The sequence below is a fragment of the Perca fluviatilis genome, chromosome 9, assembly GCF_010015445.1.
Source record: "Perca fluviatilis chromosome 9, GENO_Pfluv_1.0, whole genome shotgun sequence".
NCBI lineage: Eukaryota > Metazoa > Chordata > Actinopteri > Perciformes > Percidae > Perca > Perca fluviatilis.
Window position 1 is genome coordinate 7,058,965 of NC_053120.1, and position 11,617 is coordinate 7,070,581.

General features: G+C 41.4%; 1 protein-coding gene across 1 annotated transcript in view; it reads left to right on the forward strand.

The window, feature by feature from the left end:
* The window catches only part of si:ch211-191a24.3 (tensin-3), a 60,765-nt gene extending 51,795 nt beyond the window's left edge, over window positions 1–8,970 (forward strand). Inside the window, exons 19-28 of the mRNA XM_039811274.1 lie at window positions 1,322–1,776; window positions 3,221–3,304; window positions 3,467–3,598; window positions 3,889–3,981; window positions 5,227–5,304; window positions 5,782–5,859; window positions 5,957–6,125; window positions 6,213–6,281; window positions 7,509–7,538; window positions 8,705–8,970. Of these exons, the coding sequence (XP_039667208.1) occupies window positions 1,322–1,776; window positions 3,221–3,304; window positions 3,467–3,598; window positions 3,889–3,981; window positions 5,227–5,304; window positions 5,782–5,859; window positions 5,957–6,125; window positions 6,213–6,281; window positions 7,509–7,538; window positions 8,705–8,846 (1,330 nt within the window). The 3' untranslated portion in view covers window positions 8,847–8,970. The remainder of the gene's footprint in view (window positions 1–1,321; window positions 1,777–3,220; window positions 3,305–3,466; window positions 3,599–3,888; window positions 3,982–5,226; window positions 5,305–5,781; window positions 5,860–5,956; window positions 6,126–6,212; window positions 6,282–7,508; window positions 7,539–8,704) is intronic.
* Window positions 8,971–11,617: the final 2,647 nt, after the last annotated feature.

An 11,617-nucleotide genomic window follows, 5' to 3' on the forward strand; every position in this document is an offset into this window, starting at 1 on the left:
TTTTATAAACTGCATTTTTTTTTTTACACATATTTCTACTCACTTTAAAAAAAAAGGCCAAGAGCATCCTTGACTTCAGAGACCAGTCTGCCCTTGTGGGTTGTATTTCAGCAGGAAATCTACTTAATTACTCTGCAACATGAAGAGAGTTTTTTTGTGATTGTTGCGGGCAAAAATCCTTGATTATGCGGCAGGTTTTCTTAAAAAATGCGATGGAATATGCAGGATATTTATGTGATGAAATTGCAGGAACTTGCAAAAATTGCGGGTTGATGAAAAAGAGAAAAAAAAGTGATTCCCCCAACACCTTGCTTTTTGATGATGTTCACATCGCGTAATTACGTCACCTCATAGTGTTCCCATGGTAACAGGGGAAAATGGCTGCTCTTGTGTGAAGTAAACGCAACATTTTTCAACTTTCTGCTAAGATATATGTGACTTTTTTGCAACAAAAATGCGGGGATTATGAAATCATGCAAGCCCTGCATATTTTGCACGGAAATCGGCAATTTATGCGGCGAAAGTGCAGCGTATTTGAAAAAATACAGCCCCCCCGCATAAATATGCGGACCTTGGCTGATTATGCATTGAATTATGCAATCGCATAATCGCGTTTTTCTGGAGGGACTAAAAAGAGTTGTCCATTGGAACAGCATGCTGTCCTCAGAGCTTTGTGTTGCAGTGCAACTGCTGCTCCTGCACGGCACAACGTCACCAAAACATTTTACAGAATAAAGTTTGCTCTGCATTGAAAGTGCTCCTGCTCCTTCTTCAAGTTAAACTTTGTTATATGCTGATTAAAAGGGGTGGGGAAAAAAAATCGAAAATCGTAAGTGAAGTGATTTTGCAACGATTTTGAAAAAACATTCTTTTCACTATAATTGATTTTTTACTTTTTACCAATGATTTACCTAAATATTTTGTACGGTACCGCTGATGGCGACTACATCACATCCGTTTCCAGCAAAACAGACCGAAAGCAGAAAATGCAGATAATCCATGTTATGTACTTCTTTACAAATGAAATAAATGTCAGACTGACTGAAAAGAAAATCACAATACTCAATACTATTGAAATGCAATACTAAAAAAAGACTCACACATGAATAAAAATCGCAATACAAATCGAATCGTCACCCATGTGTCGTGAAAGAATCGAACCGGGACAAAAGCGTCTCGTCCCAGCCCTAGTGATTAACCTTTATCCATTTCTAATGTCTTCTAACCCTTTCATTTAATTGTTCAAACATTAGTTATGAATTATTTGGACACCTGTATGCCTTTATTTCCACTTCTCATCCAGCCTCTCGCTCCTATGCAGCTCCACTCCTCCTCCTGTGTGGCACGACCGGACTCCAAACTCCCTGAACTCCCCGTTCCCCCCCCAGCCCTCACCTCCTCCCTCCCTCAGCACTCCCAATGCCCACAGCTCCCCGCGGGGGGCTCTGAGAGGCCCGGGCAGAGGCCCATGGGTCCGCGGGGAGACAGACAGCGGAGACTTGTCCTCCTTGTTGTTGGGGAACGGCAGCCTGGAGCACAGCCTGCTGGAGGCCATGGAGGGCCTCGGGGGTCTGGACCTCGGGGGAGACGGGCGCCTCCCTCCACTGCTGCCTGAGAAGAGGAGAGTGGGTGAGGGGGGGGAGCTTGGCTCCCGCTCCCCCTCTCTGAGTGGGTTTTCTAGCCCTTACAGCGGCAGCAGTCTCAGCATCCCTTTCTCATCCCCCATGACCCCCGACCCCCTCAGAGGACTCAGTGGGGCCCAGTCGCCCGGAGCAGGTATACTGTCACAGATTGTTCTCTTTATGTCTGTCTGTGCTATTGAGGCATTTACAGTATTTTATTCCATCTCCCTCTTATAAATGGTCAGCTAACCCAAATGACAAAAACATATTAATAATTGACAACATTCCGAGCTCATTCTGTAACTTGGAAGTAGTTGTTTCACATATATAAATAAATCAATCTTAAAGTCCACGTCCGTACTTGTTCTGGAACTTCTCACAGTCTTTTATCAGCAGGTAGAATTGGATACATTTTATCACACACATTTTGAATGTCTTTAATGTTTTTATGACGCAACCTTTATTTAATCCCGAAAAACCTCACTGAGATTATAAAACGTCTTTTTAAAGAAAGTCCTGGCTAAGAGGCAGCGACGACAATCACTGCAACTTCCTCAATATTTGCCAGAGCTTGCCAATTTGTTTTTCTTTTTTCAAATCAATATCCACCGAAAACTTACAGAATGCAAGCCACTTTGACCCAATGCTCAGGCATGCCAATAAAAATAATCCAATTGTGGTCGGGTTAGCTCAGTTGGTAGAGCAGGCGCACATATGTAGAGGGTTTACCCCTCGACGCAGCGGCCGCAGGTTCGCGGCCCTTTGCTGCATTTCATTCCCCCCTCTCTCTCCCCTTTCATGTCTTCAGCTGTCCTATGGAAATAAAGGCCTAAAATGCCTGAAAAAATTTATAATAATCCAATTCAGAAACAGTTTTGTGCCAAAGTGAAATAAAAAGCTCCATGATCTCAACAAGAAACTTCTAACTACACTGACAAGGACTTTCTTTTCCTAGAACTTCCATATCCCCTGGATATATTGCTCCAACCGAGCAACTTCAATTGACTAAAGTCACCTAAACTGAACCATCTCTAATCCAATACCGAAAATCAACCATTAGGTTTGTGGATCGTGCTGCCAGTGCTACACTTCATGGTAAAAAGCACGAAGGTTAATTTAATATAGACTTAATTTAGGGCGAGAACTAAAATCTTACATAAGTGCGTTCCTGGAGAGCTATCTGAACAGACTAGCGGCTACTGCTGCATGCTGTATTTAAAAAAAAAAAAAGCGGTTTGAGAATAAAGTAATAATTATTAAAAGAAATGCATTTTAATATTTTGGAAAACAACATTTAACATTTGGAGAATAACCTAATACTCCTTCGCACTGCCTGCAGCAAAGTCTTTGGATCATCGTGAGTAACCGGGACATTGTTACCGGAACTACAAGTTGAGTTTTAAAAAATGTTCTGTTCTCTTAGAACCACAAACAAAACTGGTTAGATATAAATAGTAATAATAATACATGTTTTGTCATTTGGGTGTACTGACCCTTTATCCGGTCGCCCTCACTTTGTTTTTTCTGCCCTGTCTTATCATATTTTGGGCCAAAGCCAGTCTGAAACCTAACATAGAGTCTTAATCTCTGTCTCGCAGACTTTGGCAGTAAGCAGGACACTGTGAAGTTTGTTCAGGACACTTCCAAGTTCTGGTACAAGCCCGACATTTCTAGAGACCAAGGTAAATATTGGTGTGGAACAGGAGAGCACGTTAGACGGACACTTCAAAGCGGATCATTTTGCCCCCTTGTGCAAAGCTTTGCTCCTTGTACACCATGAACATGATGACTCTAACTTGAGCTTATCTGTGTTTCCTCCCCCCCTCTACTGACCTGCTGAACAGCCATCGCAGTGCTAAAGGACAAAGAGCCGGGCTGGTTCATCGTCAGAGACAGCCATTCGTTTCGGGGGGCGTATGGATTGGCCATGAAGGTGGCCACACCGCCTCCGTCTGTGTTACAACAGAGTAAGAAAGGTAAGCTAAAGCTTTTTTTTAATTGAGATTCCTTCAGCATTATGAATCAGCCCAATGAGAAGTTCATTCATCTTTTCAGTGACGTTCTATGTGTCATACGATGTGATTTACTGCATTTTATTAATGAACTTTAATTTTCTTTTAAATTAAATTTCTGAGCAACTAATATTCAAGGGGATAGACACTATTTGTGTCAGGTTTAAATCTCCAAAATGTTCCATCTACAGTCATCTTCAGTAACAACATATTTATACAAATATACTGAAATGTTGTCTGCATCTCTGCGGTAGGGGACCCGTCCAATGAGCTGGTGAGACACTTCCTGATAGAGTGCACACAGAAAGGAGTTCGTCTCAAGGGCTGCCCCAACGAGCCGTACTTTGGTAAGAAAACTTCGGCTTTATTGAATGTCTTGGATAGTTTCTCATATTTGGTGGCAGTTTATCTAATATGTAACATATATATATTGTGATATGGACATGGATCGTGATATTGTAGATTTTCTAGGTATTCTGGGTAAAGTCCCATATTATGCTCATTTTCAGGTTCATTCATGTATTTTGGCTTTCTACTAGAACATGTTTACATGCTTTAATGTTTAAAAAACACTTTCTTTTTCTCATACTGTGTGTCTGAATATTCCTGTATTCCCCATCTGTCCGAAATGCTCCGTTTTAGAGCCAGTCTCTTTAAGACCCCCTCCCAAAAAAGCCCAGTCTGCTCTGATTGGTCAGCGTTTCTGTGTCTGCCACATTTGTACTCTCTGAGATTCTTTGCACCATCATTGCAGTTGGGGAATGACTGTAACAGCATCGTAGCAGCCCTTTCTACCGTACTTTACTATAGTTGTGACATCACAACAGTACAGAAGTCTTGATGGTTCATTTAAGTTGAGTCAATATTGGCATGCAGATGGCCTCATGCCTGGACTGTCATCATGCATGAGAAATTTGGGGCAGATTGAACAATGTACAGTCTAGTTTTAAACCACTTCCTGTTTCATGGCGTAAAGTGGACAATTGACGCATTGCCACGCCCACGCTGTTCGACTATGGCTAAAAAAGTTTCGCAATTTAGCTTTGCCAAGGTCTTTAGATTGTGTTGACCAGTTTTGAAGTCAATCAGGTTTAATCTGTAGGAAGAGTATGTTACAGTACAACGCCTGAAAAATAAAAAAGCAAGGTAATTAAATATGGCTGACTTCCTGTTGGGTTTAGAGGCTTTTTTGTAAGTGATAGTACATATGCCTACCAAATTATTTCCTCTAAACTACAGTGAAGAAAAAGCAGATAATAGCATTAAACAACAATACTAACAGCGACAGTAAAGAACCAGAGCTCTCCCCCTAACCCAGGTCCACGATTGTTGTACTCTTGGTACAATAAAACACTTTAAAACTGAGCCGACAGTCCAGTGAGCAGTTTACTTCCTCAAGTCTATGTTAATAGTCCACCAGGATGGACAGACTGAGGTTAATATAGTACAGTATCCCGGGATAATAATGTGTTTCCTGTGCCGCCCTCTACTGGACAGTGTGATGACGTGGAGCTGGCTCCATTATTCACCAGTCTAGATTGTTTGTTTGAGAAATGTTCATAATTAATGTATTTCTTTATTTTTCCTGTCAGGAAGTCTCACAGCTCTGGTGTGTCAGCACTCCATCACTCCTCTGGCTCTGCCCTGTAAACTCATCCTGCCTGACAGAGGTAAGCTGCGTGTGTGTGTGTGTGTGTGTCTGGTACGGATGCATCGCTTCAGGGCTGCAACTAACAACAATTTTTATTTTCGATTATTTTGCGTGATTATTTTCCCAATTAATCGATTAGTTGTTTGATCTATAAAATCAGAAAATAGTGAAAAATGTCGATCATAGTTTTCCAAAGCCCAAGATGACATCCTCAAATATTTTTTTATGTCCACAACTTAAATATATTCAGTTTACTGTCCCAGAGGAGTGAAGAAACTAGAATGTATTCACATTTAAAATGCTGGAATCAGAGACATTTTCACTTTTTGTCATAAGAAAAAGACTCAAACGGATTAATCTATTATCGAAATAGTTGGCGATTAAGCTGAAGGTGACAGCTAATTGATTAATCTTCGCAGCTCTACATCGTTTGCATGCATAGATGCGTTTTGTGTGTTTCCTGCTCAGTGAACTCTCTATTTGTTGTTGCTTGCAGATCCGGTGGAGGAGCTGACCGACTCGCCTGTACAGACGGCGACAAACTCAGCAGCTGAGCTCCTCAAACAGGGAGCAGGTACAGGACAGACAGCGCACATGTACAAAAACATCCGTGTGTTTCTTTGACATGCGTAGTGATCGGCTCCTTTTTATTTAAATGTGTTACCGTGCAGCGTGCAACGTGTGGTACCTGGGCTCTGTGGAGCTGGAATCTCTGACGGGACACCAGGCGGTTCAGAAGGCGACCACGATGACGCTCGCCATGGACCCTCCGCCTGCTTCCACCGTCGTCCACTTCAAGGTGTCGGCACAGGGAATCACGCTCACCGACAACCAGAGGAAGTGAGTGTTCATGTACAGTCTGAAACACACACATACAGATACAGATGTGAATCCACATGTTCACACGGACTGTGTTTGTTCCTGCAGGTTGTTCTTCAGGAGACACTACGCTGTCAACACCGTCATCTTCTGCTCTCTGGACCCACAGGGCAGGAAGTGAGTGTTCTGACACTAATGTCGTAATTTGTATATACTAGTGCAGTGCCCATTTAGTGCTTTAAGTCTTTTGCGCATGCAGGATCATATGAAAGACCCACACACATACAGATATGCACACACAGCAGAGAGTCCTCGCTTTATAGTTAGCAGGGGCGGTTCTAGCGGGGGGTGCAAGCGTGGCCAGTGCCCCCTTAATATTAAGCCTGGAACCCCCCCCCCCCTTACTGTGGCAAATATTTTCATACATTTCTTACCCCACCTTTATCACCAAAGAGGGCATATTATCCGTGTGCAGTGATAAATAAAAAGTAGGTTAACACTTATTGAGTATTCTTGTGTTTATTGTTATATGTGTATCGTTAGTCCTTTGTAGAACCAAACCTATGGAGGGTTGGTGGTATGTACAGTAACACTTGTGCTTAATATATTTTGGTACCCCTAAAATCGCATGTGGCCCCAGCCTGGCCCCTCTAAATGAAATGGTCTAGAACCGCCACTGGTAGTTAGATTCTAAAAGAAAGTACTAGAATAAGCCTCCACCTAGGCTGATGACCACTCCTACAACCCAACCAGTTACATGAAAGTGGTGATGTATATACAGTTAAAAAACAACCTTGGAGGTAAAGGGGAAAATAATTACTCAACATTATTTTCTATCTGTGTGTCACGGTGGTGTAGTGATTTGAGAAAACGCGCTGTTGTTCCTTCTTTAACAATACAAGAAAGCTTAGATTGAGATTTCAGATCAGAGCCTGTATTTTCAAACAACTAGAGGGCTTTACTAGTTACAAACACCACAAAAAGTCTCGTAAAGAGTATGATAGATACTGTATATTGACTAAAATTGGAATACTGTATATATATTGATATTTTCATATTGACTTTAAACATTAACATTTTAACAAATTAAATTAATACATTATCCCCCAATCTGGCAAAAGAAAGAAAAAAATCACAGCAGTGCATAAATTACAGAAAGTTTCAGATTAATCATTTCAAGTTTCAAATAAATGGCTTGTAAAAGTCCAATGTCGATAAACAGCAACTGTTGGTGTGGAATACTGTATATTATTATTTGATAAGCCCTTGTACTGCTATGACCATATTTCCAAGGAAAAGAGACTGACATTAATATTTAATGTGATATTAATGTACCTATGTGAGTATGTATGTGATGGCCAATAGCAGCGTGATAACTTTATTATGTTATTCTGTTGCAAACAGATGGACAAGAGGCAGCGGTTCTACTGCAAAGTAAGTCCCTTTTCTTTACTGCATGTCTTGTCCCTTTCATTGCTCTCTTCACCCTGTTATGGTGCATTAATGTCCTTCCATTATTTCTTATTTTACAAAAAATTGCATCTTCAGTCACACTGATAAAACAAATCATTCAATTGCAGGAAGAAAGACATAACATGCCATAAATAGATGCAATAACTACCACCATAATACAGTTTAATTAAAACATTAGTAGGATATATCTTGGTTTCAGGGAAATTGGCCTGGTTATAAAGACTGTTTGATAATGTGATGTTCAGAGGTTCAGCACCCAGGATCAGGTCTTTAAATGTCAAATACTACAGATTGTAATGGAGTAGGTCTGTCATTAGCTTGAATTTCTTCATGTTGATTACAATAAATTCCTTTGCTGTCACATTTTCAAGGCAGCATTGAAACATTCATAAATGATTTGCAATTACTGTCCTGCTCGAAAGCTCCGAAAATCTGTAATCATTTTGGGTTTATCAAAGGTGTTCTAAGCGATGTCACACGTTTTTTCGGCTACTACAATTTTTGTCACATAGAGCCAACATCTCCTCAGTATCCGTGAGCTGCCTGTCCCCTGAACACTTAAAAAAAAACGCAGTCTCTGTAGACAGCCCAGGCTCCACAAACAACAACAAAGACAAACTGCGCCAACCTGCCCCACCAAACATAACAAACAGTGTTCCAGCCAATAACCGACAAGAAGGATTTTGGGGTGGGGGTTGGGGGGGGGGGGTTAGTGCGTGGAAGCAGGGGAGGGAGGACGGGAGGAGGGAGGGGCGAGCTAGCCTCGTTTTGAGAGCTTAGAGCACCTTTAAAGAGTCACCAGTAGAGAGATGACTGGAAATCAGCGGATAGAGAGAGATATTGGTAACGACCAGTTTGGAACGGGGAACGTTGGCATTTGTGGCCACAAGGGTGCCTCAAAACTCAAAGATGTAGCTGTGAAATGTGTTTTTGCAACATATTGAGAACATGGATAGACAAAAGGAAACTGCAAAACCGTTTAACAGTGACATTTAGCCTATAAAGAGTGATACTTAAAGGCTTATTACTTATAGCAAGGCACTCAACTTCTACCTCCTCACGATTGTAATTTGTAAAATGTAGTTAAGCTCTATGTATTTCTGTCTGTCTCTGTCCTTTCCTTCCAGGATCTTTGGATTTGTCGCCAGGAAATCTCAGAGTGAGACTGAAAATATATGCCACCTGTTTGCTGAGCACGACCCTGAGCAGCCGGCGAGCGCCATCGTCAACTTCGTCTCAAAAGTTATGATTGGGTCACACAAGAAGTGAGGAGAAAGAGACTCGCTGCAGAGTGACCAGCCTGGACCGGGGATCCACTTCCAAACCCCTAACACACACACACACACACACACACACACACACACACACACACACACACACACACACACACACACACACACACACACACACACACACACACAGAGTGTGGATCTAAACAAACCTTTTTCTTCCCAAGAGGCAAAAACTATGAACCCACACACTCCAGCACCTGGTCCTGTTGGTCCATCCTGCAGAATAAACTTGTGGACTTTGTACTGACTGCACTGCAGGATGCCGCCACCAGAGGGAGCCGAGGCTGTCATATATAAAGTTTAACTCCTCAGCAGAAGGCTGTTGTAACTACTTTAAAGTGCTCATATTATGCTCATTTTCAGGTTCATAATTGCATTTAGAGGTTATATCAGAATAGGTTTACATGGTTTAATTAAAAAAAACAAAAAAACAAAAACATATTTTTTGTTGTACTGCACATTGCTGCTGCTCCTCTTTTCACTCTGTGTGTTGAGCTCTCAGTTTTAGCTACAGAGTGAGGCATCACACACCCATCTTTGTTGGGATTCGCACATACGCAGTACCTAGGTAAGAACTACTAGCCAGTCAGAAGCAGAGTATGAGGGCGTGCCCTGACAGTACCTAGGTAAGGACTACTAGCCAGTCAGAAGCAGAGAATGAGGGCGTGCCCTGACAGTACCTAGGTAAGGACTACTAGCCAGTCAGAAGCAGAGTATGAGGGTGTGCCCTGACAGTACCTAGGTAAGAACTACTAGCCAGTCAGAAGCAGAGAATGAGGGCGTGCCCTGACAGTACCTAGGTAAGGACTACTAGCCAGTCAGAAGCAGAGTATGAGGGCGTGCCCTGACAGTACCTAGGTAAGGACTACTAGCCAGTCAGAAGCAGAGTATGAGGGCGTGCCCTGACAGTACCTAGGTAAGGACTACTAGCCAGTCAGAAGCAGAGTATGAGGGCGTGCCCTGACAGTACCTAGGTAAGGACTACTAGCCAGTCAGAAGCAGAGTATGAGGGCGTGCCACGCTAGCAGCTAGGCGAGCATTATAACGTGTGTTCCAAAGTGACCTCGTCTGTCTCTGAAGTAAAGGCTGGACTACAATAGAGCTGTTTGGAGCAGTTTGGAGCTAAGTCCCTTTGGAGGGGACTTTGGGCTTTTTCACTTTGTAAACCTATAACATCCACAAAAAATATATATAACACAATAAAGGAAAGGGAAAAAGCCAAAAAGCATAATATGAGCACTTTAAGATGCATCCTTGAAAACGTTTGAAAAAGAATTTAGTAAGAAAAAAAAGATTTTGACCACTTTATCTGACCTGTATCTTCAAACGTACTCTCAATGTACCATACACTGACGTTGCCTGTTGCTGACAACAACACATTTACTTCATATTAAACCTGGAGAATATCTGATATTCTGCACATAAACACATATTTTTAAGTATGACTATAATTCTAAAAGCTTTTATTTGGGTAAAAATGTGTAAATCAGGTTTCAACATCATGAAAAAGCCAGTAATGTGGACGCCCTGTACTTAAGATGGATTTATTGTGTTGTGTTTATAGTATTTATCCCTTTTTCCGGATGTGTAAAAGTCTTTCTTTTTCCTAAATATACTTGTCATATATTTTTGTATATTAACATACTGTACATTAGCATTTAAGTCAGTGAACCTCAGAATTTATACAATTATGTGACATATTGTTGTGGTATCTTAAGGTACTACACATGCTGCCCGTGTATACTTGTTGTATTACTAATATAGATGTCAATATGTTCCTTTTACAGAAACTCCAATACAGATTTATGTAAAGTATTTGTGCCATGAAAAATGAATTCTGATTTTCTCTAATGAGAGATGAAATACAGTCACTGTGAGAATGTCTTATTCCACCTCAGTCTTTTTTTACATTCCGGCCACAGCTTCCTCTATGCATCACAGTCATCTTGTTTTGCTGATTTGTAAATGAACGTTGATCAGTTAACCAAGGTATCTCTAATTGTGACATCTTATTAAAGCGTGCTCCAAAGTCCCATAACGAAAAACGTTTTCTTACTTCCAGTGGTATCTAGCCTAGGCATGGGCCGGTATACGATTCTGATGGTGTGATAACCTTCAGCAAAAATAGCACGGTTTCGCGGTATTGCAATTACAACATTACAATGTTGTTGTTTTTTTAAATGTCTGGGGAAAAAAAAATGTTTTTCTCCACACTGGCAGGGAGACAGATTACTAATCTGCAGTTTCTCTCCGCAAATAATTAGTGTTGTCACAGTGACACATGTTGGATGCACACAAACAAAAGGCATGGAAGGATTTAGGACAAAAAAAATGAAACGTATAAGTCGACGGTTACAAATCCAAATATCCATGTAGGATAGAAAACACTATGCAACATATATAACACATATAGTGAAGGTTTGTCAAGGTTTTGAGACATCAATCTAAGATGTCTGCCAGAAATCTTCCACTCTGGTACAATGGAGGAAAATGGCATTTTGTTGCTTACAGTTTTTTAATGAAATTAGTTTTTTGTTGTTGTTGTGATTAACAATTTGACCTTAAAGTGATGGTTCGGAGTAATTTTACCCTAGGGTCGTTTGCACCATGACCTCGAGCCAAACACCCCCCCAGAAGCTTTTTTCAGCTGGGTCGAACATTGGGAGAGTTAGCGTAGAGTAGCGTTAGCCGCTGAATAGCTTAGCGCAGGGGCTAATGGACCCAGGTTTGTATCTCGTAAATGACCCC